The 27,938-nt window shown below is 49.4% G+C and overlaps 3 protein-coding genes across 4 annotated transcripts; 1 reads left to right on the plus strand and 2 right to left on the minus strand.

The window, feature by feature from the left end:
• On the plus strand, window positions 1-1,244 carry Znhit2 (zinc finger HIT-type containing 2). The gene has a single exon (XM_004656653.2). The coding sequence runs from the start codon at window positions 1-3 to the stop codon at window positions 1,198-1,200; it is 1,200 nt and encodes a 399-aa protein (XP_004656710.2). The 3' UTR covers window positions 1,201-1,244.
• A 150-nt stretch (window positions 1,245-1,394) lies between these two features.
• Tm7sf2 (transmembrane 7 superfamily member 2) lies at window positions 1,395-6,394 on the minus strand. Its single transcript, XM_004656652.2, has 10 exons — window positions 6,182-6,394; window positions 5,664-5,860; window positions 5,518-5,572; window positions 5,054-5,248; window positions 4,873-4,976; window positions 2,741-2,860; window positions 2,483-2,651; window positions 2,193-2,273; window positions 1,984-2,106; window positions 1,395-1,721 (listed from the first exon to the last, which is right to left on the minus strand). Exons 1-10 carry the CDS (start codon window positions 6,222-6,224, stop codon window positions 1,561-1,563), a joined length of 1,248 nt encoding a protein of 415 aa, XP_004656709.1. The 5' UTR covers window positions 6,225-6,394; the 3' UTR covers window positions 1,395-1,560.
• A 135-nt stretch (window positions 6,395-6,529) lies between these two features.
• Window positions 6,530-24,045, minus strand: Vps51 (VPS51 subunit of GARP complex). 2 transcript variants are annotated; one of them, XM_004656651.3, is made up of 10 exons: window positions 23,696-24,035; window positions 23,117-23,246; window positions 10,249-10,395; window positions 9,953-10,172; window positions 9,159-9,876; window positions 8,568-8,783; window positions 8,166-8,384; window positions 7,775-7,896; window positions 7,601-7,688; window positions 6,530-6,916 (listed from the first exon to the last, which is right to left on the minus strand). In XM_004656651.3, the coding sequence occupies exons 1-10, from the start codon at window positions 23,921-23,923 to the stop codon at window positions 6,656-6,658; spliced, it is 2,349 nt and encodes a 782-aa protein (XP_004656708.1). In that variant the 5' UTR covers window positions 23,924-24,035; the 3' UTR covers window positions 6,530-6,655. The 2 variants fall into 2 exon arrangements, with proteins under 2 accessions (XP_004656708.1, XP_045006685.1); XM_045150750.1 differs by lacking the exon at window positions 8,568-8,783 and having other exon boundaries at window positions 23,696-24,045.
• Window positions 24,046-27,938: the final 3,893 nt, after the last annotated feature.

Raw genomic sequence — 27,938 nt, forward strand, 5'->3', positions numbered from 1 at the left:
ATGGAGCCTGGGGGCCCCTGTGGCTGGTGCCCCGCGGGCGAGGCGCAGCCGGCGCGTTACACCTGCCCGCGCTGTAACGTGCCCTACTGCTCGCTGCGCTGCTACCGGGCGCACGGCGCCTGCGCCGAAGCCTTCTACCGGGACCAGGTGCTGGGGGAGCTCCGCGGCCGCAGCGCCTCTCCCAGCCGCCTGGCGGGTGCGCTGCGCCGGCTACGTCTACAGCGGGAGATCGAGGATGAGCCCGAGGAAGCAGGCCGTAGTCCTGGCCCGGCGCCCAGCGGCCTCTCCGGACTCTGGGATCAGTTGGCTCCGGCCGAGAAGGCGGCCTTCGAGCGGCTGCTGAGCCGCGGTGAGGCTGGCCGGCTTCTGCCCCCGTGGCGGCCGTGGTGGTGGGGTCGCGGGGCCGGACCGCGGCTTCTGGAGGAGCTGGATGCCGCCCCGGGCAGTGATTATGCCGAGCTGGAGCCCGCCCCAGCAAGGACTGCTTCGGAAACCGTGAGTGATGCCATCGCCGATTCGGAGCCGGTTCCTGGAGATGCCCAGGGTACGTGCCCGCCCCCCGTGCCCACCCGCATCCCTGCACTGGCCGGCTTGAGCCGCAGCCCAGCCTCGCCGCTCGTGCGCTTCCAGCTGCCCAACGTGCTGTTCGCCTACGCGCACACTCTTGCCCTGTATCACGGAGGCGATGACGCTTTGCTCTCTGATTTCTGTGCCACTCTGCTCGACGTTTCCGGAGCCCTGGGCAACCAGCAAGTCTTCACTTCTACCGAGGAAGCCCTGCAGGCCGCAGCCCATGTACTGGAAGCGGGCCAGCACTCGCCTGGGCCCCTGGGTACTCGAGGTGCTATGCAGGAGGCTGCCCGCATCCTGCTAGGCGAGGGTCCGGTCAACCAGAAAGGCTACACGCTGGCCGCACTGGGGCACCTGGCACGGATCTTGGGCCGAGCCCGGAAACAAGCTGTGCCTAGGGAAGAACGAGATCGCCTCTTTCGGGCCCGGAAGAAGTGCCAATTCCTGCTGGCCTGGACCAACGAAAATGAGGCTGCCCTCACACCTCTGGCTCTAGACTGTGCCAGGGCCCACCGAGCCCATGCTGTGGCAGCTGACGAGGTGGCGGCCGTCACTGAGGAGCTGGAGCGGCTTTGGGGAGGACCTGTGCCACCTGCTCCGAGGATTCTTATTGAAGAACTCCCTGGCTAAACTGAGTACCCTTGTCAGTAATAAAGCTGTAACTGATCTTGTCAGGTGTTCGCAGTAAACCATTTCTGAGAGACAGCTGTTGTCCCACCCAGGCCAAACTCTTGGCTCCACAAACCATGTTTCAACTCCTCCCCAATCAGCTGACCCCCCCCCAATCATAAACACACTGGCCCCAGAACAGGAGACACTCAACAGAGGTTCCAGACTTTTATCAAAGTGTTTCCTTTGGGGGGGCACTCGCTCTATGTTTTATTCTAAACCGTCATCTCTGCCTGTTGGAGCTTAGGGTGGCCTTGGGTGCAGGTCCATAGAGTCCAGGTATGTCCAGGCTCATGCTGATGGCTGGAGGAGCTACCTCACTCAGTAGACATAGGGCACGATGCGGTAAGGCACACGCTGGCAGTACTCCTTCCAGGCCCGACCATACTTCTGCAGGCACTGCTGCTCATCCCGGGCCTCCCGGTGCACCAGCAGAGCAGTGAAGTAGAGGAGGTAGAAGTAGGGTAGCAGGTGGGACACCCCTGTAAGGAAGGGAATCTGTCACCACTCAGCCAGCACCCCAGTTCACAAAGATTTCCACTACCTACAGTCTCTCAAGGTGTCAAGTCTCATCAGCAAAAGGCCCAGGATCCTTAGTGAAACACACAATACTAGGTTTGTGGTAGAGTCTCTGGAGCCCTGCTATAGACTGGGTCCATCTCCAGTTACTAACTGCCTCCTCCACTGGGGTGTACCAGGTTGGGTACTGTGCCACTTCTTCCCATGCTCACTTGGGTTACTTACCACAGGGCAAGGACCAGGCCAGAGCCATGATAAGGTCTCCAAGGTAGTTGGGATGACGGACCATACCCCACCACCCAGATACCAGCAGTTGCCGCCCTGTGGCAGTAGGGATGGTCGCAAGGCCTGAGAAAAGACAACTAGTGAGGGGAGAGACCTCAGAAAGCTTTGCTGTGCCATCTCACCCATGGCCTCCAAGAAACCCAGCTTACCAGCCACACTAGGATCAGAAGGATTCTTTCGGAAAGTGTTCTTCTGGGAGTTAGCCCCACGAAAGATGTAATAACCAATAGCTAGGGAAAGAGTATGAACGGGTGGTGAGGTGAACGTCATAGCTTTCTACCTGACCCTGACCACCAACCTATCCACAACCCAGATTATTACAACACCCAGGAGCCAGCCTCCAGCTTTAGAGAAACACCTCAGCACCTACCTGGTAGATGCTGAATAAAGTATGAATGAATGAAAGGAGGAGGGGAAATGAAGGGCCCTTCTGACTGACCATTAATGAAGCAGATGAACAAGGCCATGGGCAGCTCCAGGGACTGCGGATGATATAGCAGGAACTGGGCCTGCAGGCTGTAGGTGAATGGTACCCAGGCTAGATCCCCAAAAGCCAGCATGAAGCCAAGCCCATCATGTATGATGTCCATGGTGGTGAGGACAGCCTCCTGCAGGGACAGGACCCAGACATTCTAGCTTAGTCTGAATGACACCCTTAGGCCCTCTCCCTTGCCTCCCCTGTTCAGTCCAACCTCACCTCATACCAGAGAGCATCACCCACATACAGCAACTGGAAACCATTCACCAGCCACATGGCCAGTGAAGGAGTCCCTCGAAGTTCCGCCTCCTGCATCAGCAGGGCCAGGTTTATAAGGACCTGAGGAGAGTGGAGGACAGGGCCATCATCTCTCCACAGAGGTGGGAGCACCTGAGTGGAGCATTCTAGCCTCTCCCTTTCAGTTCTCAGTCCACGTGTTGAATGGGATCAGGACTTATACCCAGGCACATGGGCTGTAACTCTGGTTTGAGTTCAAACTCCTGCTTTTGAGTCTGTACTTTGCCACTTGGGCAAGGTATGTACACTCTACAGCCCATCTTTGCATCGCTTTGTGAGAAATGGGGATAATCGGGGACCAACCTTGTGGTGCTGTTTGAGAACTCTGATACACATTTGAAGAGTTAAGGGCTAACTGGGAGCTAACCTGTACTGTTCATCTTTGCTTTAAGTAGTTGGAGTAGTATAGTAGCTTTAGTAGAACTGAACTTGGTGGTGTTATTCAGGTCACCTCTTCTAATCCTTACAATAATCTTGGGAGAAACCTTTAATTTCATCCCATTCCAGCAAAAAGGAAATAGCCTCAGCGGCTGATACTGTGAGCAGGTCAGGATCCAAATCCATGTTAAGGCCAGGTCTGGTGGTACACAATTGTAATCCCAGCTACTTGGGTAACTGACCGAGGAGAATTCTGAATTCGAGGCTAGCCTGCCTCAAAACCACTAGATCTATGAAGGCTACTTGGCATTCCTGCCTCAGGGTGAGGTTGCATCCAAGGTAACATGAAGGACTTTGTCCCAGAGGGAATCCTGACCACCACCCAGCATGGGCGATCAAATGATCATAGCCAAAGAACGTAGCTGGAATGTTGTCAAGGCCACAGTGACAAACATGCTGCTGAGCCTGGCAGTCCTCTTGAGGCTCTGCACTGCCTTGCTGGTCAAGCACGTGATCACTATTTGTAATAGGTTTTGCCCTTGACCACTGTACTTAAAGGCTTGTGGTGGCACAAGCCTTTAATCCCAGCACTCGGGAGGCAGAAGTAGGAGGATCACTGTGAGTTCAAGGCCACCCTGAGACTACATAGTGAATTCCAGGTCAGCCTGAGCTAGAGTGAAACCCTACCTTGAAACTCCCTCCCACCAAAAAAAACCAGAAATCAAAATTAAAACTGCAAGTGGGGGCAGGGGATACAGCTCACTTGATAGATTGATTGCCTATCATGCAGAAAACCCTGAGTTTGATCCCAGCACCTTATAAAATTGGGCACTGTGGCACATACCTGTAATTCCAGTACTTGGGGGCAAAAGGCAGAAGGACCACAAGTTCAAGGTCATCAGTTATATAGTGAGTTTCAGGTCATCTTGGGCTACATATGACTTTGTCTCAAAAACAAAACACTGAGCTGGAGGGATGGCTTATTCGCTAAGGTGTTTGCCTGCAAAGCCAAAGGACCCAGGTTCTATTCCCCAGGACCCACGTTAGCCAGATGCACAAGAGGGCACACTTGTCCGGAGTTCATTTGCAGTGGCTGGAAGCCCTGGCACACACCCATTCTCTCTCTCCCTCTTTCTCTGTCAAATAAATAAATAAATAAAATAGAATACTTAAAAATAACATTGGAGTTTCAAAGGGGAAAGTGGGGGTAGGGAAGGCATTACCATGGGGTGTTTTTTATAATCATGGAAGTTGTTAATAAAAAAAAATTAACAAAAAGCACACACACAACTGCTCTCCTGACTCTGTATCACTGGCATACCATACATGGTTGTTTTTGTGGTACTGAGGATGGCGCCTACCACCTTGCATGAGCTAGCCAAGTGCCCTTGACCCCCCGAGTTATACCTCCAGTCCAGCCTACTATGTATATATTACTGGATTTGGGTCTGCATTTCCCCTACAATGAAGACTTTAGGCAGATATATGTTTTTTTCTCCTCTCCTCTGAATTTTACCAATTTGTCTCCCAATACTAGAGTAATATCAAGGGCTCATGGTGGAGCAACACATTCATCAAATGAATGAATGAATGAATGATGATTTCTGTCCACACGGAACGTGGTCCTGCCTAGCCCAAGCCTTGCTCACCCACCCTGCCCCTTAAGCCCAGCATACCCAGCCGATGAGGCCAGGCCTCAGCTCGCAGAAATATTTGAAGTCAAAGGAACCAATGCGAGGGTTGAGCTCCCGTCCCAGGAAGAAGTCATAAATGGGGTTGCCTGGAGAAATGCAGTGGGTGAAGGCACATGCAGGCAACCCCACCTGCCCACCCCCACCTCACTGGGACCTTTCTCACCTGAGTTTCCCCCAGGTGCCAGGGCTGAGGCAGGAGCTAGCAGGGACCTCACATAAAGAAGAAGACTGAAGATGAAGCAGGTGAGGGTAGTCGCAAAGGCCAAAGGCAGGAGCATTTTCGAGAGTGCCCCTAGGGGCAGTCCTGCTGACACGCCTAGCCCCACCAACAGGGCTGTCAGCACCAGGGCCTGGAAGCCTGAACCACAGCACAGTGAGCTAGGGGGTTGCATACCCCCACCCCGAAAGGTCCCAGGCTTCACCCCTAAGTCATTACTACACAGGAGCACTGAGTAGCAGCAACGGAGGTGAGGTAGGGGGATAGGCATAGATTCCCGTTTCTGTCCAGGGAGTAAAAGCTATAGATAGGGACGACGCTGGGATCTAAGACTAATCTCTATTGGTCCTCCCGCTGGACCTGGAACTCCAACCCGCGCATTCTTGACGTGAGGGCAGTCCCCTAGGCACCATTAATGGGGTAGCGCAGGCGATTCTTGTCCTTCAACTCCATCCCCTCAGCCACCTGCGAGTACAGGGAAGTCTAATAAGGGTGGGGGGGCTCCTTCCTTCTGGTCGAGTCCTCCCGCCTCCGGGTGTTAGAACGGACCCCACACCTTGCGCGCTGGCAGTAGGTAGAGCGCCGCCTGCAGGCCGAGCCAGGTGAGTAACAGCAGCAGCGCCCACGGGCTCCACAGCTCCTCCAGCCCCGGCAGGTATGGGGGTGGGCCCAGCAGGCGCGCCGGGCCCGAGCTGGCCGCCAGGATCAGGTGGAACATGGTGGTGGGCAACAGCAGCACCAGTGCTGCGGCGCCTGGGAAAGGGCCACTGCGTTGTACGTCCGATCCCCCGAGTATACAGGCCCTGTTGTCACCTGCCTCCGTATCGCATTTTCAGCCCGCAAGTCATCCCCCAGTCTTTGCCCTCCTCTTGATTTTCTAACTTCCAGTCTTCCATGCCACCAATGCCCCGCTCTAGTCACCAGCCCGGTCCCCCGCGGCTCTCCTTTTGCACACACTCCCCTCGGCAGACCCCATCCTCTGCTCCCAATGCTTCTCAAACCCTTCCATTTCCGACCCTACCCCGCTCCTACATCACACCCGCTCTGCCTTTACTCCCAACTCCCCTCATTTACCCAGGGGGCCCCCGAATTCCAACGGGGCCTGATCAGCGGCCATAGTCTCCGCTCTGCGGGGAGCGAGGGCTCACAAAATCCGGTCAAGGAAACACGGCCCGCCCCATCTCCCAGACGGTGTCAGTGACACGAGGATCCAACCACTCTACACCTGCTTCTGTCAGAACACTAAACCGGGACTGAGGCTGCTGTGGTCCAAAGAGCTAAGGACACGCCCCCTGCCCATTCTGGGACCAGCACAGCGACCAACCAGCGCCAGGAAGCAGGCTTCGTAGGGATGCATCAGAAGCCTCAGCCTCAAGCTCCACCCTCCAACCCCACAGGTTCCGCCCCGCAAACAAAAGGGAGGAGGAGGCCACTCGTCTTTATTAGGCGGTTCCTGACACCGGCCAGCGGGAAAGTGCCACTAGGGGCAGCGCAGGGCATGGGCTGGATGGGGCACCGAGGCAGCCTGGTGCACAGAATTGGCTGGGCCTAGCCGCGCTCGCAGATGACCTCAACCACACTGGGTTCCATGGGCACCGGATCCGGACAGCGTAGGGCAGCCGAGGCCACCACTTCGTCCAGCAGCAAGTGCACAAGCTCCTCATCGGCCACAAAGCGCCACAGGTAGAGCTGCAGGAAGTGGCAGTCCACCTGCACCTGCTGCAGCCCGAAGCGACCGAAGGTGCGCAGCCGCACACACTCCAGCAGCGTCTTCAGGCTGATCTTGATGATGCCGGTCAGCACTGATACCTGCAGGCAGGGACACAGGGATGGAGCTCAGTGACTGCAGGTGTGTGGAGTGGAAGCGAACTACTAAGCAGGGGCAAGTGAGACAAGGGAGAAAAGACAGATTCCCAGGGTCCAAGTAAGGAGAAGCCATACAAAACTAGCGTTCGCTAGACCAGCGGTCAGAGGCAGAGAGGGGGCAGCACCCACAGGGAGGTAAGGGAAGAGTCATCACTGAGTTCCAAAAATGGAGGAACCGGGGGTGGTGGTGCATGCCTTTAATCCCAGAGGTAGGAGTTTGAGGCCACCCTGAGGCTACAGAGTGAATTCCGGGTCAGCCTGAGCTAGAGTGAGACCCCACCTTGAGAAACAAACAAAAAACAATAAAAAGAAAAAAAAAAAGGAGGAACACGGTTTTCAGCCTGGGCTGGGGTGGAGCTGAGACCAAAATGTGACTGGGAATCCCCAAGGACACAGGACTACTGTAGAGACAAGGGCCAGGGCAAAGCGTGTAGGTCAGCATCCAGACTGGAGCCACCAGGTGGTTGGCGATGGTACTCTGGGCTACCTAGCACCAGCCCTAGAGACAGACTAGTCAGGATCACCCCTAGTTAAGCACAGGCAGTCTTAGGGCTTTGTGGATTAGTATGGAACCACTCCAGCCAGCCAGGACTCCCCCTGAAGTGTGGGTCAGGACAGACTTCAGACCTTATTGAACTCCACAGGGCTGAACACATCAATGCGTTCGGAAAACAGCTTCTGGATATTGCTCAATAGGTTGGTGTCCATTGGGGCACTAGAACAGGGAGACATGGAATCAGAGCCCACCCTACATACCCCCCCCCCTTGTCTATTTCTCTGAGGCTTCCCTACCAGCCTGACCTAGGTGTGTAGCTGGGTGCATAGCGGCCCTGCTGCCGAGAACTGCTATATACAGAGAAAGTCCTCTTGCTGGAGTCACTGCTCTGGGCTTTGCGGACACCTTCTTCATATAGGAGTCCCACCTGGTGGTGAAAGAAGGTGCTGAAAAGCCAGAGTATGCCCCCCCAAATCACAATCCCCTAATTCTATAAATGGTGATTAGAACAAAAAGCAGGATACAAGACTCTGAGACCCAATTTTCAGTCCTTCCCTGCCCAAGTTGGGTGACCCTAGGTCTCTACTTCCCCATGGATGAAATAAGGGCTCTGATGGTGTAATCCAGGCCATGCCCACTTGTCTCTCAGCACCCCCACCCTGAGTCAGGACTCCACTGGCTAGCCTGGTGCAGCACCTGTACATCAATAGCTGTCGTGTCCTCCACCACCCTCTTCATGACCGCACGGACATTCCGGGGCTCCAGAGTACTGAGCCAGTCCCGTGTCTCCACACTCTTGCGCAACATCTGGGATATGACCAGGCCTTGCACCTTCACATAGTGGGTCAGCAGCTTCCGTGCTGTCTCCCTGGCCTCTGCACAGAGGGTGCTCACCGGTGTCACTGGAGACGGGTCCTGACCCAGAGAGGCAAAGGACAATGTTTGTGGTGCTGGAGACAGCTCAGGAGCCACTACCAGTTAGGAGCTAGACACAGCCTGGGCAAGGTGGAGTTGGGATGGGCACAGATGGCCAGTCTGGGTCTGGCCACAAAAGCCCACCCAGAACGACCCCCTTTACTCCCTTCTGAGTGAGTTCACCTGCACCAGAAACTGTTCATCAGTGAGGGTGAGGATGTAGGAGATGGTGGCTGTCTCATAGTCCAGGCAGAGACGGGAGAGCAGCAGGAGCAAGGCAGGTGGTGTGGCACCCCCTTTCTCCCCTGGACTGTCACAGAAGCTCTGGGCTGTCTGGCACATAGAGCGGATAAAGCCTACGATGAGCCCCTCACGGACGCCCTGACTGCAGAACTCACCCTGTGAAGAGAGACCCCATATACAACCTATGTTCTCTCCTGGGCAGGCCAGCTAAGCGCTGGCGGAGCACGGGGCTGTTCCTTGACCTCTACCCCAACCTTCTCCAAAGGGCAGCTCCATACTGCTCCTCCGCTTTGCAGGCGGTGGAGCAGCACTGGGGGCCCTGGCATCCTACTACCCTCAGCCCAGTACAGATGCTCCCAAAGCCTCCCATAACCTCCAGATGGTCCCTCTAGAAAAACTAAATCAACTCCTGAACATCTGAGGCCAGACTGCATGGGCACTGGTGACCTGTCCTCAGTTACCCACACACTAGTAAAAGGGTACTGGACGCTGGCCAACAGAACCAATTACCAAAACCAAGGGCAAATGTACCCGAAAGTAGGACTTGTTGGAGAAAGACACTTCCTTGGCTGTGAAGAGGTGTACGGCAGCCAAAGAGGCCTTGATGTGGCTCAGGATGGAGCTAGCCACATTGGCCAACAATTCAGCCAGGCTAGGGCCCTCCTTCCCAGCCAGACGAGGTGCTGCAAGTGCCTGGCGAACATCAGTCAGGCAGCCCAGGAAAGCAGCCTTCAGACCTTGCAGATGGTGGCCCAGCCGCTCGCGGGCCACTCGCTCCACGATCTCTGTGGACGCCTCAGAGAGCCCTGCAGTGGCCAGCAGGGCCCCGGGTGCCCTAAGGCGCCGGTGGAAGCGATCCAGTGCCCGCACCAGCAGTGAGTTGTCACTGCCACCCTGCTCCTGTGCCAGTCGCCGCTCCACTAGCGCAAAGTAGCGGCCACCCAGTTCCCGTGCGAAGACTGCCAGCTTCTCAGCACCCGCTGGGCCCTGGGCAGCAAACAGCTCCTGGTAGGCTGCAGCCACCTGGCAAAGGCCGCCTACAAAACCATTGCCACCGCGGTCAGTGAACTCTAATACATCAGGCGCAGGAGGTGACGGCCCCAGGTCCGTCTCCAGGCTGCTCAGCTCTTCCTCCAACCGCCCACGTGCATGTGCCAGGAACTCTTGGCACAGCTCCTCAGCAGGCTCGCCCAGGGCCAGCAGCAGCTCCACGCATTCGGCCTGCTCTGGGGCACCTGAGCCGCCCTCCCTGTGGGATGGAGAAGCAGTGAGGCATACAGCAGGGACTGGCACGGTGCACAGAACAACCAGGCCTCGAGCCACACCTGAAGCGCTGCCGAAGTTGCTGGGCCAGGCCAGCTGTGATGACCTGGCAGTCATCCTGGATGGCACGGAAGGAGGGCAGATGCTGGTACTGCTGCAGCACAGCCCGGGCCCGGCTCTGGTAGCGCACCGCCTGCCCATAGGCACCCAGCTCCACGCACTTGGTGAGGCGCGAGGGCAGCTCAAAAAGGAATTGCAGCTTCCGCAGCAGCGCGTGCACCCCTGGGGAACAGGGAAGGCGTGTTAGCCTTAGTGCTGACGATGGCTAGCTGCAGAACCCACGCAACAAAGAGCCCACCTGCCAGCTTGGTGATGCGCTCGTGGCGGTCCTGCAGTGTGGCACTGATTCGCGCGCTGAAGTTAGTGATCACCGCCATATTGGTGGCCAGACGGTCCATCTCATCCTCCATCTTCCGGAAATCATTCTTCATCTTCCGGATGGTGTCTGGAAGGACAAGGGGCCAAGGAAAGGGCAAAGATGACTGGAGGAGTCATGTACAACTTTCACTGACACCTTTGATTTTAATGCAGGGGCTACAAGGGTCTTGGTCACAGCATGTATGAGGGACAGGTTATTGTGTTGGTGCAGCAGGCCACTTGCCCAATACCTCCTGCTTACCCCTAGCCCTGGTGCCAGGGGAGATGGGGCTCCTTTAAAATTTGGAGATAAAGCCCAGCATGGTGGCGCACGCCTTTAATCCCAGCACTTGGGAGGCAAAGGTAGAAGGATTGTGGTGAGTTCAAGGCCACCCTGAGATTACATAGTGAATTCCAGGTCAGCCTGGGCTGGAGTGAGACCCTACCTTGAAAAACCAGAAAATTCCAGGCATAGTAGCGCATGCCTTTAATCCCAGCACTCGGGTGGCAGAGGTAGGAGGATTGTCAAGAGTTCGAGGCCACCTTGAGACTATATAGTGAATTCCAGGTCAGCCTAGGCTAGAGTGAGACCCTACCTCGAAAAACAAACAAAAACCCACCCCCCCCCACAAAAAGATCACAAAATAAAATAAGATTTGGAGATTATTAAAGCACCCAGCCATTGTCTTGACTGATTCTATTTTGTTCTTCTAACCTTTTCTGTATTTTTCCTTCCCAGCTCCATCTCATGCCAGGAAAAAATAACTCCCAAGCCCTGGCACCAGCAGGTCACCTCATATGAATGGAGGTGGCTATGTATACCACTTGGCTTTTATCTTTTCCCTAGATAATCCTAGAACTGTTATCCAGGGTTCCAAATGGAGAAGGCAGCTGTCTCATCAGTCTGGCCAAACTGAAAATAAAACTGCTTAATCTCTTGTTCTCTCCCTCTGCCTCTCCGTCCCTCCCTCCCTCCCTTTCCTCTTTCTCCTCTCTTCCTCTTTCCCCTCGGGCTCTCTAATGATGGGTGTCTAGAACCATTCTTCCAGTGTCAGACCGGGGACTCTGGCAACAGTCTCTCTCCCATCAAAGTGTCTGGACTCCAAGGACAACCGCCATACTGAGTACTGGCTGAACTTCTTCAGTTGCCCCACTAGAACATAAGCTCTGCAAAGACAATAAGCTCACTCCCAGGAGCACCCTCCAGGCACAGCAGGGGAGACAAAAAGTACTTGTTTCCTCAGGTCTCCTCAGATGCTCCAAACTTTCATTGGCCTTCTTGAATTGGTCCATCTTCTCTAAAAGATCCTATCTCTTTCATCCTGACAGAAACCTGTCTAAGGAGGCTATTCTTCCTTCCACATCCAAAGCACTGCAAGGCCTGACCTGGGCCACATGAGACCCTGTCTCAAAAAAACACCAAACATACCAGGCGTGGTGGCTCATGCCTTTAATCCCAGCACTCAGGAGGCAGAGGTAAGAGGATTGCCGTGAATTTGAGGCCACACTGATACTACATAGTGAATTCCAGGTCAGCCTGAGCTAGAAAGCAACCCTATCTCAAAAAAAAAAAGAAAAGAAAAAAGAAAAAGAAAAGACAGGCTGGAGGGATGGCTTAGTGGTTAAGGCGTTTGCCTGCAAAGCCAAAGGACCCAGGTTTGATTCTCCAGGACCCACATTAGCCAGATGCACAAGGGGGCACATGCATCTAGAGGTTGTTTGCAGTGGCTAGAGGCCCTGGCGTGCCCATTCTCTCTCTCTCCCCCTCTTTGTCAAATAAATAAATAAAAATATTAAAAAAAAAAAGGAGGAAAAGGTCAGTGAAGGATGGGTTTGGTGGTCATTGGGAGGTTTGTTTAGACATTGTACATCTGAGCAGTACTAGAAATATAGGCAATTATGTTCCAAGGCTACAGCTCAGGAGGGTGGCAAACAGTGGAGCTTAGCAGGTTAAAATACCACCAAGTTCACTATACTACTCTTACCATGATTTGCCATTTTCCTAGCTTTCTAGAATGCTGCTACACTGGAGACAGTTAGTTGCTTGGGACTAGGACTATTTTGGTTTGTTCTTTTCTTTTTTGTTTTTGTTTTTCAAGGTAGAGTCTCACTGTGGTCCAGGCTGACCTGGAATTAACTATGTAGTCTCAAGATGGCTTTGAACTCACAGCGATCCTCCTACCTCTGCCTCTGGAGTGCTGGGATTAAAGGCATGTGCCACCACACCCGTTTTTTGTTCTTTTTTTTTTTTTTTAAGGTAGGGATTCACTTTTACTCTAGCCCAGTCTGACCTGAAATTCACTATGTAGTCTCAGGGTGGCCTTGAACCCATGGTGATACTCCTACCTGCGCCTTCGAAGTGCTGGGATTAAAGGTGTGCATCACCATGCCTGGCTTGTAGTTTTATTTGAGACAGGCCCTCATGTATGTCAGGCTGGTCTTCAACTGAATATGTAGCTGAAGATGACTTTGAGAGCCTCATCCTTCTACCTCTACCTCCTAAATGCTGGGATTACAGATATATACCACCATACCCAGTTTTTTCCTTTTTTCTGAGGTAGAGTTTCATTCTAGCCCAGGCTGACCTGGAATTCACTCTGTAGTCCCAGGCTGGTCCCAAATTCACAAGCAATCCTTTTACCTCTGCCTCCTGAGTGCTGAAGTGAAAGGTGAGCACCACTACACCCGGCCCACAATACTCAGTTTTATGCATTATATCCACTGAGCTATATCCCCAGCCCCTCAAATGTATTCTCAATTGTTTTTGCTCATGTCACTCCACAGTGAGCACCTGACTGGGTAAATGACTCGATAGACTGCAGCAACATTCTTTCTTTCACTTGTTGTATGAGGTTATTTCAGGGTTCAACAGATGCAGATGGCCCAGAAAGTTATTTCTTGAACCCATGGTGATCCAGGCTATCTTGAGGCTACACAGTGAATTCCAGGTCAGCCTGAGCTAGAATTAAACCCTATCTCAGGAAAAAAAAAAAAAAAAAAGGCCAGAGAGATGGCTTAGTGGTTAAGGTGCTTGCCTGCAAAGCCTAGGGAGCCAGGTTTGATTCCCACATAAGCCAGATGCACAAGGTGACACATGTGTCCAGAGTTTGTTTGCAGCAGCTGGAAGCCCTGACATGCCCATATTCATTCTCTCTTTTTTTTTCTGCCTTTTTCTCTCAAATAAACAAAAATTTAAAAAGTAAAATGGGAGGTGGAAAATAACTCAGCAGTGAAGAGAACTACCTATGTAAGCATGAGGTCTTGAGGAGGCCTAAGAAACTGTTTTAGTTTGATTTTCAGACATACACACTGGGCACATAAAGAGCTGGGCATAGCTATGCTTGTCTGTAACTCCAGTTCCACTAGGGAAGAAAGAGACCTAAGAATGACTGTAGCTCATTAAAAAAAAAAAAAAAAAAAAAAGACAGCCTGGGCTATAGTGAGATCCTACCTCATAAAAAAAAAAAAAAAAAGTTAAATGGGGTTGTAGAGATGGCTTAGTGGTTAAGCGCTTGCCTGTGAAGCCTAAGGACCCCAGTTTGAGGCTCAATTCCCTAGGATCCACATTAGCCAGATGCACAAGGGGGCGCATGCATCTGGAGTTTGTTTGCAGTGGCTGGAGGCCCTGGCGCACCCATTCTCTCTCTCTCTCTCTCTTGCTCTCTATGCCTGTCACTCTCAAATAAATACAAATAAACAAACAAACAAAAAAGTTAAATGGCCAGATTTGGTGGCACAAGCCTGCAATCCTAATGCTTGGGAGGTGAGGAGGATGTCAGGAGTTCCTCTGTTAAATAGAAAGTTTGAGAGCTGGCTGGGTTTCATGAGACCCTGTCTTTAAAAAAGAGTGGAGGGAGCCGGGTGTGGTGGTGCACGCTTTTAATCCCAGCATTCGGGAAGCAGAGGTAGGAGGGTTGCTGTGAGTTCGAGGCCACCTTGAGACTCCATAGCAAATTCCAGGTCAGTCTGAGCTAGAGTGAGACCCCACTGCAAAAAAAAAATAAATAAATAAATAAAATAAAAAGAGTGCAGGGGCTGGAAGATGGAAGATGGCTTAGCAGTTAAAGTGAGTGCCTGCAAAGCCAAAGGACACAGGTTCGATTTTCCAGGTCCCACATTAGCCAGATTCACAAAGTGGGGCAAGTGTCTGGAGTTTGTTTGCAGTGGCTAGAGGCCATGGCATGCCCATTCTCTCTCCTCTTTCTCTCCTGTCTCTCAAATAAAGATCTAAAATAATAACAACAATAATAAAAGTCATTTCTTCTTCTTTTTTTTTTTTCAAGGTAGGGTCTTACTCTCTAGCTCAGGCTGACCTGGAATTCACTATGTAGTCTCAGGGTGGCCTCAAACTCACTGTGATACTCCTACCTCTGCCTCCTGAGTGCTGGGATTAAAGGCATGCACCCAGCTCTTTTGCTTCTTTTTTTTAAAAAATATTTTATTTATTTATTCATTTGAGGGAGGGAGGGAGAGAGAAAGAGAGAGAGAAAATATGAGAGAGAATGAGTGCTCCAGGGCCTCAAGCCACTAAAAACGAACTCCAGACATATGTGCCACCTTGGGCATCTGGTTTTACATGGGTACTGGGAAATTGAACCTAGATCTTTTGGCTTTGTAGGCAAGCATCTTAACCACTAGGCCATCTCTTCAGCCCTTTGTTTCTTTCTTTTTATGTTGTTGTTTTTGTTTTGTTTTGTTTTGAGTCAGAGTCCCACTCTAGCCCAGGCTGACCTGGAATTCACTATGAAATCTCAGGGCAGCCTCAAACTCACAGCAGTTCTCTTACCTCTGCCTCCCAAGTGCTGGGTTTAAAGGCATGTGCCACCATGCCCAGCTCCTTGACTTCTTTCTTGTGTACTATCTCTTTCTCTAGAATGTACATTTTGTAATGACTCACAACTACTTTGTCTGCTATCCAGTGCTCAAGCTGAAACCTAGAACTCATTCTTTCACTTTCAAAGCTTCTCAAGTGCAAGGCTGTCACTACTGTTTCCAATTCCTCCCACCCATCACATCCATGCAGATGCCAAACCAGATTCTCTGGCCTGGACTACTGAAAAAGTCTCACTTCTGCCACCCTGTCCATCAGCTCCACATGGTACAATTAGAGAGACCTTTCAAAATACAAATCTGACCCCTCTGTCTAAACACATTGACTCAGCACTCCATGGATAAAGGGAAAATCCCACCACATTCTGGAAAGTCTTTAGTCAAACTCTACCACATCAAACACCTGCCATGCTCTGCCCACAATTCTTCCTCCTGCTATAGTAGATGAGCTCATAACCCTCTGCTAAGGCTATACCCTGCTCCACCTCCTCTCAGTTCTCCCTGGGCCCATGAACCAGCATTCTGCTCCACTGCTCTGCCTAGCTTTATTAATTCACTTCTTGGAATGTTTTCTCTACTTAGCTTTGAAGGTGCTCATGAGCCCAGTTGTCCTCAAAACTCCCTAAAAGGAGGTTGGAGAGAAGGCTCAGTGGAAAGAAGAATGCTTGCTGCACAAGTGTGAGGACCAGCATCCACACAGGTACTGAGTGGGCACGGTGGCTGCCCATAATCCCAGCGCTTGGGAGGCAGAAGGGATGCTGGCAGCAAACTGGCTAGCTATGAATCAGTGGTCTCTGGGCTCATAGCAAAGACCCTGCCTCAAGTGGGTGCTTTTCTCAATCTCTCTCCTCTTTATTTATTGAGGCAGGATTGAGTGTTTTCAGCATTAGGCAATTTCCCAAGCCAAATAAAGACAAGCCTACAGACTGAAGTCTTTCAAGAAACTACCAAGTGGGAATGGTGATTCATGCCTGTAATCCCTGCCCTCAGGAGGCAGAGGTAGCAGAACCACTGCAACGTCAAGGCCAGCCTGGGCATGAGGTTTCAAATGTACTCCCATCTCTGTTCTGCTTCATCCAGTACTAGAAATATGGGCTATTATGTTCCAAGGCAACAGCTCAAGAGGGGAGCAAATAGCATTGGGCTGGAAAAAATAAAAATAAATCTTGGGCTGGAAAGATGATTTAGCAGTAAAGGCACTTACCTATAAAGCCTAAGGTCCCAGGTTCAATTCCCCACAACCCATGTAAACCAGAGGCACATGTTGGTGCATGTGTCTGGAGTTGTTTGTTTCCAGGGCTGGAGGCCCTGGTATGTTCATTTTCTCTCTCTCTAGTAAACAAATAAAAATAAATTTTAAAAAATCTTGGGGGCTAGGGAGATGGCTCTGTGGACAAAAAGAATTTTCTACTCAAGCTTAAGGGTCTCTGGGAGCAGAGACCACCAAATTCAATTAGTCAGAACCCATGTACAAAACTGGGTGTGTGGCCACACATGTTTATAACCACAGTTTATGGGCAGAGACAGGAAAGAAATGCTCATATAAGAGACAGAAGACACCCCATGTTCTCCTCTGGCCTCCAAATACATGCACATGGAGTATACATTACATACAGGTACCACACCACACACATGCTAGAGAATGGGTGTGCCAGAGCCTCTAGCCACTGCAAACAAACTCCAGATGCATGTGCATCTGGCTTATGTGGGACCTGGAGAATGGAACCTGGGTCCTTAGGCTTCCCAGGCAGCTGCCTTAACTGCTAAGCCATCTCTCCAGCCCATAAAAAATATCCTTTTTTTTTTTCTTTATTTATTTTTTTTGGTTTTTCGAGGTAGGGTCTTACTCTGGCTCAGGCTGACCTGGAATTCACTATGTAGTCTCAGGGTGGCCTCAAACTCATGGCAATCCTCCTACCTCTGCCTCCCAAGTACTGGGATTAAAGGCGTGCGCCACCATTTCTGGCTTCCTGCACACTTTTTTAAAGATATTTTTTAGCTGGGTGTGATGACTACCTCAAAACAAAACAAACAAACAAAATAAAGAAAAGAAAAGAAAGGAAAAGAAATGAATAAAAGGAGTCAGGCATGGTGATGCACACATTTAATCCCAGCACTCGGGAGGCAGAAGGAAGATATCTGTGAGTTTGAGGCCACCCTGAGACAACATAGTGAATTTCAGGTCAGCTTGGGCTAGAGTGAAACCCTACCTGAAAAAAAAATTAATTAATTAATTAAACAATTAAAAAAATAGCCAGGCATGGCGGCACATGCCTTTAATCCCAGCACTTGGGAGGCAGAGGTAGGAGGATTGCCATGAGTTTGAGGCCACCCTGAGACTACATAGTGAATTCCAGGTCAGCCTGAGCTAGAGTACGATCCTACCTCGGGAAAAATAATTTTTTAAAGGGCTGGAGAGATGGATTAGTGGTTAAGGCACTTGCTGGTAAATACAAGGGACCCAGGTTTGATTCCCCAGAACCCACATAAAGCCAGATACATGAGGTGATGCATGTGTCTGCAGTTACAAAAGAACAGGGGGCAGGCATGGTGGTGCACGCCTTTAATCCCAGCACTTGGGAGGCAGAGGTAGGATGACGGCCGTGAGTGCAAGACAAGCCTGACACTACATAGTGAATTCCAGGTCAGCATGGGCTACAGCAAGACCCTACCTCAAAAAACCAAACCAAAAAAAAAGGGGGTGCTACAGAGATTTCTTACTGGTTAAGGCCCTTGCCTGCAAAGACTAAGGACTCACGCTTGACTCTCCAGATCCCAGGCAATCCAGATGCACAAGGTGACATGACACAAGAGCACAAGGTCGCACATGCATAAAGATGGCGTGTGCATCTGGAGTTTAAGTGTGGTGGTTGGAGGCACTGGCATGCTGGTTCTCTCTCTCACACACACATACTCTCTCTCATAAAAAAACACTAAACTTATTATTATTTATTTATTTATTTTGGTTTTTTGAGGTAGGGTCTCACTCTAGTCCAGGCTGACCTGGAATTCACTAGGTAGTCTCAGGGTGGCCTCGAACTCATGGCAATTCTCCTACCACTGCCTCCTGAGTGCTGGGATTAAAGGCATGCACCACCATACCCGGCTTAAATTATTTAAAAACAGAAAGAAAAGTAAATAAGTAAATAAATAAAATTAAGTAAAAAAAAAAATGAAGTGTACATGACTGGAGATATAGCTCAGCAGTTAAAGGTACTTGCTTGCAAAACCTGACAGCCTGAGTTCAATTCCCCAGTGCCCAAGAAAAGCCAGATATACAAAGTGGCACAGGCATCTGGAGTTCATTTCCACTGGAAGGAGGCCGTGACATGCCCATACTCACTCTCTTTGTCTGTATCTCTTTCAATTAAGTAAATTAATTAATTTAAAAATTGTTAAGAAATGTATTTACTTGAGAAAGAGGGAGATAGAGAGAGAATGGGCACATGCCAAGGCTTTCAGTCACTGGGAATGAACTTCAGATTCATGTACCACCATGTATATATGGCTTACATGGGTCCTGGGAAATCAAAACTGGGTCCTTTGGCTTTGCAGGCAAGCGTCTTAACCACTAAGCCATCTCTCCAGCCCCAATAATTATTTTATTTATTTATTTATATTATTATTATTATTTTCAAGGTAGAGTCTCATTCTGGCTCAGGCTGACCTGGAATTCACTATATAGTCTCAGGGCAGCTGCAAACTCACGGTGATCCTCTTACCTCTGCCTCCTGAGTGCTGGGATTAAAGGCATGCACCATCATGCTGGGCCCAAGTAATTTTTTTATTTTATTTTTTTTTGAGGTAGCATCTCATTCTAGCTAAGGCTGACCTAGAATTCACTATGGAGTCTCAGGGTGGCCTTGAACTCACAGCAATCCTCCTACCTCTGCCTCCAGAATGCTGGGATTAAAGGTGTGCCACCACGCCTAGCCCTGGCCCAGATAAATTTTTTAAAGTGTACAGAAGGGACCTTTAAAAAGATTTTTTTTTTTTTGCCAGGCATGGTGGCGCATACCTTTAATCCCAGCACTCGGGAGGCAGAGGTAGGAGAATCGCCATGAGTTCGAGGCCACCCTGAGACTCTATAGTGAATTCCAGGTCAGCCTGGGCTAGAGACCCTATCTCGAAAAAATATATATATTTTTGTTTATTTGCAAGCAGAGAGAGCTAGAGAGATGGACAGATATATATAGAGAGAGATAGAGACAGAGAATAGGTGTGCCAGGGCCTCTAGCCACTGCAATCCAGCTTCAGATGCATTTGCCACCATGTGCATCTGGCTTACCTGGGTATTGGGGAATTGAACTTGGATCTTTAGGCTTCACAGGTAACTATCTATCTTAATCACTAAGCCATCTCTCCAACCCCAGAAGGGACCTTTTAAGGCAGAAATCAAATTGGGCATGGTAGTTTATATCTGTAATCCCAGCACTCAAGAGGCAACAGCAGGAAGCGCTCTGAGTTCAAGGTTAACCTGGCCTACACAGCAAGTTCCAGGCAAGGTAGGGCTAAGTAGTAAGACCCTGTTGCCTCATTCCTCTGCTTATTTCACCTCACTCAGCATACACGACAAGTCTTTTGTGACCTGGTCCCCACTTCTGCTTACCTATGCCTACCACTTTCCCCATCCCTCAGTTCCCTGGCTTCCCCACTGCACTTGAATACACCTGATTCCCTCTTGTATGCCTTCATCTCTCCTGCTCCATCCCCTCTTTCCCATGGCTCTCTGACTCTCAAGGGCACTCTCAAATGTCAAACCTTACAGTGGCCTTCCCACACTCACTCTCATTCTACAATACCACTATTCTTTCACAACCACTCCATTTTTCCTTGTAGCACTTAGTACCTCTTGTGTTTGTATATTCACCTAATATCTACCTAAAAGCGGGCTCCAAAAGGCAAGAGCTTTGATTTGTTCATTCCTATATTCCAATATGCAAAACAGCTTTTGGAAGAGAAAGAGGGAAAAAGGGATAGATCAATGAATTAAGCCAGGTGTGGTGGCACACACTTTTGATCCTAGCACTTGAGAGGCAGAGGTAGGTGGATTGCCATGAGTTCAAGGCCACCCTGTGATTACATAGTGAATTCCAGGTCAGCCTGGGCTAGAGCTAGATCCTACCTCAAAAAACAAACAAACAAATCAATGAATCAATCTCATCTTTTCATTTTTGTTAAGGTTTGTTCATTTACGTATTTATTTTTTGTTTTTTTGAGGCAGAGTCTCACTCTATCCCAGGCTGACCTGGAATTCACTATGTAATCTCAGGGTGGCCTCAAACTCAGTGATCCTCCTACTTCTGTCTCCCGCGTGCTGGAATTAAAGGTATGTGCCACCATGCCCGGCTTTTATTTTTTTTTTAATTTTTGATAGGGTCTCCCTCTAGTCTGGGTTGACCTGGAACTCAATCTGTAGCCCAGGCTAGCCTCAAACTCATGGTGATTCTCTAACCTCAGCTTCCCATGTGTAACATCATGCTTGGCTAGTTTTTTTTTTTTTTTTTTTTTTTGAGGCAGGGTCTCACTCTAGCCCAGGCTGACCGGGAATTTACTATGTAGTCTCAGGCTAGCCTTGAACTCATGATAATCCTCCTACCTCAGCCTCTCGAGTGCTGGGATTAAAAGTGTGTGCCACCACACCCAGCTATTATATATAGCTAATGAATATATGCATATTAAAAGTGTGTGCCACCACACCCAGCTATTATATATAGCTAATAAATATATGCATATATATATATATATGTGTGTGTGTATATATATACATATATATATATATATATATTTGAAAGAGAAAAAACACATATGCCAGGGCCTCTAGTCACTGCAAATGAACTCTAAACACATGTGCCACCTTATACATCTGGCTTATGTGAGTACTGGGAAGTTGAACCTGGGTCCTTAGGCTTTGCAGACAAGTGTTGTAACAGCTAAGTCTTTTTTTTAGGTAGGGTCTCACTCTAGCTCAGGCTGACCTGGAATTTGCTATGTAGTCTCAGCGTGGCCTCGAACTCATGGTGATCCTCTTACCTCTGCCTCCTGAGTGCTGGGATTAAAGACATGCACCACCATGCCTAGCTCGGCTAAGCCATTTTTGAAACAGGGTCTTATGTAGTCCAAGCTGGCTTTGAAATTGCTATATAGCTGAGGATGAACTTGAACTAATCCTTGTATCATCAACTGTGATTATAGGCTTGTGTCACTAAGTCCAGTGGTTTTATATATATATATATATTTTGTGACAGAGTCTACTCTGTAGCCCAGAATATCCTCAAACTCATGGTCTTCCTGTTGCCTGAATTCAAGATTTCATAGTCTTGATGAATGTATTTATAGATTAAAATCCTAGCACTCCTAACACTCACTTTACAATTTCTCCCTTCTTAGAAAAAAATTTTTAAAAACATTTTGCAAGAGTTAAATATCAAACCATTATGCATATTCCTAACAAATGAGGAAATGCAATACTTGTAAAATTCCTGAGAAGTTTCTCAACATATTTCTCTTTTCATTTTGAGGCTGGCATTACCAAACAGAGAAGTGCCTACTCACTGAACCTGCTTCATTCAAATCAGATAAAAGAATGAGGACGTGATACTACCCCTGTCATTGTGACACAAGAATATCTGTGAGAACACAACCCCACAGATGCTTCCAGAACATTCCATGGAGTGCAGTCAAGCCCTTGTAGTCTGCCTCCTGCACTAAGTACATGTGTGTTCGAAATTAGTACACAAATCTGAAGTGCATCTCCTCAAAACAGAACAGAAGGTGGCATGAGGAATAGCTGAAAGCTGCCTAATATTAAAGAATAAAGATAAATGCCTTCATGTGATTTTGGTGGCTTGAACTGGGTATAACCTATGAACTCATGTGTTCTGAATGCTGGGTCCTCAGCTGATGGGAATTTGGGAATTGGAGCCTCCTGGGGAGACTGTTGTTAGGGGCAGGCTTATGGGTGTTATAGCCAGCTCCTCCTTGTAGGTGTTTGGCACAATCTCCTGCTGCTGTTGTCCACCTGATATTGACTGGGAGGTGATGTACAGCCTCTGCTCATGCCACATTTCCCCTGCCATCATGGAGCTTCCCCTCCGGTCTGTAAAGCAAAATAAACCCTTTCCTCCCACAGTCTAATTTTGGTTGGGTGCTTTGTGCCAGCATGTATATACATAGGATGCAAAAATGTATATATGTATTAGTGCAAGGGTCGGTTTGGGGTTCATTTGTAACAGAAAGAGGCTCTGGTGCATGCATGCCCACTCAAAAACTTTTTTATTTTTCCCCCACACTGTAATTTTTTTTCGAGGTAGGGTTCCACTATAGTGTAGACTGACCTAGAATTCACTATGTAGCCTCAGGGTGGCCTTGAACTCATGGTGATCCTCCTACCTCTGACTCCAGAGTGCTGGGATTAAAGGCATGCACCACCACACCCAGCTTCCCATACTGTCATTTTTAAAAAAAACTACCACTAAAAAAAAAAGAAAAACGAAAAAGAAAACTTGGGCTGAAGGGGTGGCTTAGCAGTTAAGACGTTTGCCTGGAAAGCCAAAGGGACCAGATTCAATTCCCCAGGACCCATGTTAGCCAGCTGCACAAGGGGGCACATGCATCTGAAGTTCGTTTTCAGTGGCTGGAGGCCCTGGCATGCCCATCCCCCCCCCACTTTCTCTGTCAAATAAATAAATAAAATATTTTTTTTAAAAAAAGCTAAAGCTTGCTGAGAGTTCCTTGGTATCAGAGACTCTTTTAGTGCTTCGGATAAATTTATTTCATTTTATCCTTTCTCCCTTTTGGTCCTTAAGACAACCCTCCCATAGTAACTACTAATGCCATAGCCAGAGGTGATTGTGGGTTAATGACAGGGCAGAAGCGGAATCTGGGTGTTCACCCTCTAAATCCTTGCTGGTTTTCCCAACATAGTTGGAGGATTGGGGGGCAAAAAAACATGAGGGATGTGTCCTAGTGGGGATCACCTGTAGCTGAGATGAACTTGTTGTAGTTTTCATAGACCAGGGTCTGCATGTCGCTGTCTAGAGCCCGGATCTGTCGCACCATGTCGGTCTCACTGTCCATCAGCTGGGCCAGGGGACACTCTCTACGCAGCTAAAGAAGTAGGGTAGTGTTCAATGTTAGTGCTCACTCAAGTCCCCTAGCCTTGCCTCCGATCGGTTGGCTTTTGATGCAAGAGAACCCTGAAATCATTCCTAGCCGGAATCAGAAATATGGAGCCCATAAATGGCATACTTCGGGGGATGACTAGGTTAGACCTTGTTTGAGATTTATCAGCCTTTCCAAGTCTAGGGGCTCAGCCTATGGCCTTCACAGGCCCAGCCCAGCGCCTGTCAGCCTGGGCCACGCCCCCTAGCTCGAGCCGGTCCTTACGTCTGTCCAGAAATCAGCGCTGAACTGCCCACACTTCCTTGGACCCCCAACTCTGACCCTACTGCCTGACCAAGGGTCGTTCTCCTCTTATGGACCCTGCTCCCTTTGCCCCCTCAAACAAGTCAAGGGCCAGTTCTGGGGACCTGAACCCGCCTCCTACACATACACACCTTGTCCAGATAAACTTCCGGGTCAAAGTGAGCCCCATTGAGATCAGTCGGGTCCAGAGGGTCGGGTCCCGCGGGGTACCCCGCCGCCTCTCCCTCCGAGAGGCCATAGTAGAGCTTCAGCATCCCGTGAGCCTTCCGCCGACGCTCCGGAGCCTCCGTCTCGGGCCCTTCCGGGGAGTCGCCGGGTCCAGACCCCAAGCCAGGCCCTGGGGCTGCCGCCGCCGCCATCGTTCCAACTGCAGCCTACGGGAGGGAGGGAAGCTGGGCAGGGGAAGGGAAGAAAGCACTTCCGGGAGCCATAAAGTCCAAATCAGGCAAGTCCTTCAGGTGAATCGTCCCCCAGCAGCTGTAAGTCTCCGAGTCTAGTTTCCCCGGATCCTGTCCTCCCGAGAGAAAGGTTCCGCTAGAGCCCTGGTTCCGGAATTTCCAGGGTGGAAATCTTTTGTGACTTGGAGGAGGGCGGGTCGTGGCGTCCCATTCTTGCGCCCCCACAGAAAGAGGCCCAGGAAATATATACCCAGATTAACTGGATGGGCAATAGAATTGCCTTTTCTAAATTGGAGAATATGCTCCTGCAAAGACCAAATGCCAGATCAATAGCCTGCATGATGGCTCAAGCACAGCGCAAACCTCTGACATGCATCAAAATTGCCAAAGGAGAGCCGGACGTGGTGGCGCACGCCTTTAATCCCAGCACTTGGGAGGCAGAGGTAGGAGGATCGCTGTGAGTTCAAGGCCACCCCGAGACTCCATAGTGAATTCCAGGTCAGCCTGGGCTAGAGTGAGACCCTACCTCGAAAAACCAAAAAAAAAAAAAAAAAATTGCCAAAGGACACAGGTTCGATTCCCCAGGATCCACGTTAACCAGATGCACAAGGGGGCGCACGCATCTGGAGTTCGTTTGCAGGGGCAAGAGGCCCTGACGCGCCCATTCTCTCTCCCTCCCCCTCTATCTCTGTCAAATAAATTAATTAAATTAAATAAAAACCTCACAGCAGTCCTACCTCAGCCTCCCAAGTCTGGGATTAAAGGCATACATCACAAGACCTGGCCCTTTTTCAGTTAAAATTCTTTTAATTGCAAGCACACACGGTGTAGGCATTCCAGAGACTCATGCCACTGTAAGCAAACTCCATATGCTTGTACTACTCTACATCTGGCTTTATGTGGGTATGGGGGAATTGAACTCACACTGGCTTTGCCAGCAAGTGCCTTTAACCGCTGAACCATCTCCCCAGCCCCCCCCAGCCTTTTTTTTTTTTCCTTTGGGGTAGGTCCTCACTCTAGCCCAGGCTGACATGAAATTCACTATGTAGTCTCAGGGTGGCCTCAAACTCACAGTGATCCTCCTACCTCTGCCCCCCGAGTGCTGGGATGAAAGTCATGTGCCACCACACTGGGCTCCAACCTTTTTTAATATTATTTATTTATTTGAGACAGACAAAGAGGCAGAGAGGAGAGAGAGAGAGAGAGAGAGAAGGAGAGAGAGAGGGAAGGAGAGGGAGAAAATGGGCAATCCAGGGCCTCTAGGCACTGCAAATGAACTCCAGATGCATTCACCACCTTGTGCATCTGGCTTACATGGGGTCCTACAGAATTAAACATGACTCCTTTGGCTTTGCAGGCAAGTGCCTTAATCGCCAAGCAATTCCTCCAGCCCCCAGCCTTCTGCTTTTTTTTTTTTTTTTTTTTTTTTTGAGGTAGGGTTTCACTCCAGCTCAGGCTGACCTGCTGGAATTCACTATGTAGTCTCTCTCAGTATGGCCTTCAATTCACAGTGATTCTCCTACCTCTGCCTTCCAAGTGCTGAGATTAAAGGCTTATGCCACAGTGCCCGGCTTTTTATTTATTTGAAAGAGATGGTGGGGGCTAGGGGAGAGAATGAATGGGCATGCCAGGGTCTCTGGCCACTACAAATGAACTCCAGTCATATGTGCCACCTTGTGCATCTGGTTTACACAGGTCCTGGGAAATTGAACCTGGGTCCTTAGGTTTCAAAGGTAAGCATCTTAACTGTTAAGTCATTTCTCCAGTTCTTTTTTTGTTTTTTCAAGGTAGGGTCTTACTCTGGCCCAGGCTAACCTGGAATTCACTATATAGTCTCAGGGTGGCCTCAAACTCACAGCAATCCTACTACCACTGCCTCCTAAGTGTTGGGATTAAAGGCATATGCCACCATGCCTGGCCTAACCTTTTATTTTTTATTTTTTTGAAAGTTTTTTTTAAATTTTTTGTTTAATTTTATTTATTTATTTGAGAGTGACAGACAGAGAGAGAAAGAGGCTGATAGAGAGAGAATGGGTGCGCCAGGGCCTCCAGCCACTGCAAACGAACTCCAGACGCGTGCGCCCCCTTGTGCATCTGGCTAACGTGGGTCCTGGGGAATCGAGCCTTGAACCACGGTCCTTAGGCTCCTTTAGGGTTGGAGAGATGGCTTAGCGGTTAAGCGCTTGCCTGTGAAGCCTAAGGACCCCATTTCGAGGCTCGACTCCCCAGGACCCACGTTAGCCAGATGCACAAGGGGGCGCACGCGTCTGGAGTTCGTTTGCAGTGGCTGGAGGCCCTGGCGCACCCATTCTCTCTCTATCAGCCTCTTTCTCTCTCTGTCTGTCACTCTCAAATAAATAAATAAAATTAAACAAAAAATTTAAAAAAATATTTTTAATTTATTTGAGAGAGAGAGAGAGACCATGAGAGAGAGAAAGAAAGAGGAAGAGAGAGAGAGAAAATGGGCACGCCAAGGCATCCAGCCACTGCAAACAAACTCCAGATGATGTGCCACCTTGTGCATCTGGCTTATGTGGATCCTGGGGAATCTAACCGAGGTCTGGCTTACATGGGACCTGGAAAGTTGAACATGGGTCCTTAGGCTTTGCAGGCAAGTGCCTTAACTGCTAAGCCATCTCTCTAGCCCCTGGTTGAAAGTTTTTTTTAATTAATTAATTTTTTATTAACAACTTCCATGATTGTAAACAATATCCCATGGTCATGCCCTTCCTCCCCTCACTTACCCTTTTAAGCTCCACTCTCTATCTAACCCTCCTCTTAATCAGTCTCTTTTTTATTTTGATATCATCATGTTTTCCTTCTATTATGATGGTCTTGTGTAGGTAGTGTCAGGCACTATGGGGTCATGTATATCCAGGCTATTTGGTGTCTGGAGGAACACGTTGTAAGGAGTCCTACCCTTCCTTTGGCTCTTATATTCTTTCTGCCACCTCTTCCACAATGGACCCTGAGCCTTGGAAGGTGTGATAGAGATATTGCAGTGCTGAGCACTCCTCTGTTACTTCTTCCCAGCACCATGATGCCTTCTGAGTCATCCCAAGGTCACTGCCATCTGAAAAGAGAAGGTTCTCTACCAAAAGTGAGAGTAGCATTAATATATGGGTATGAACATTAAGAAAAGTGTTTACTGGGAAGTTTGATGCTCATAGTATATACATTTAGCCAGACAGCAGCAGACATTACACTCCTATGGCTCATGACTACCCCTGTTGTAGGTTTTCAGTATCAGAGATATATTCCCTCCCATGGAGCGTGCCTCCAGTCCAATTAGATAGCAGTTGGTTTCCACCATGACAGATGTGCCACTATTGCACCTGTTGGCTCATTTGGCCTGGCTCGCCAAATATAAGGCTTGCTGTGTCCACTGTTGAGTATCTTCACTGGTGACTTCTCTCTCTCCTATTGAACTGCATGCAGAATGGCTTCTTCCAGCTTTCTGTCAGCTGGTCTACATGGAGCAGGTTATCAGCTCAATTCCAGCAGTAATTCTCAATGGCCTTGTAGCCCAAGTATGTGGAATCTTTAGCAATAGGGTCTTACCATCTATTCCCGGTGGGAAACCAAGGGCCTCGGCAATGGCCTGTAATGTTTTGGGGGCATCAGGGACCTTCCTGGCCAACAACTCACTGGAAGGTGTCCCATCCCTGGCACTGAAAATTTTCTAATTACAATCTATGGCTCCTGAGTGTTCCATTGTCCAAAAAAGTAGCTTTCCATATGATTTATTTATATCCTTTTATATTTTGATTAGCCCTCCCTCCACCTTTCAATCTCAATCTCTTCCCCTGACCTCACTTAGGCCTTTTCACCACATTAATCTATCCTACTTACATATATACGATACCATCCTATTAAGTAACCCCCTCCCTTCCTTTCTGTTACCTTTATATCTCCTTTCTAGCTTACTGGCCTCTGCTACTGAGAAGTCCAATCAGCTATAGCTAAGATCCACATA

Source organism: Jaculus jaculus, chromosome 1 (genome assembly GCF_020740685.1).
Source record: "Jaculus jaculus isolate mJacJac1 chromosome 1, mJacJac1.mat.Y.cur, whole genome shotgun sequence".
Lineage (NCBI taxonomy): Eukaryota > Metazoa > Chordata > Mammalia > Rodentia > Dipodidae > Jaculus > Jaculus jaculus.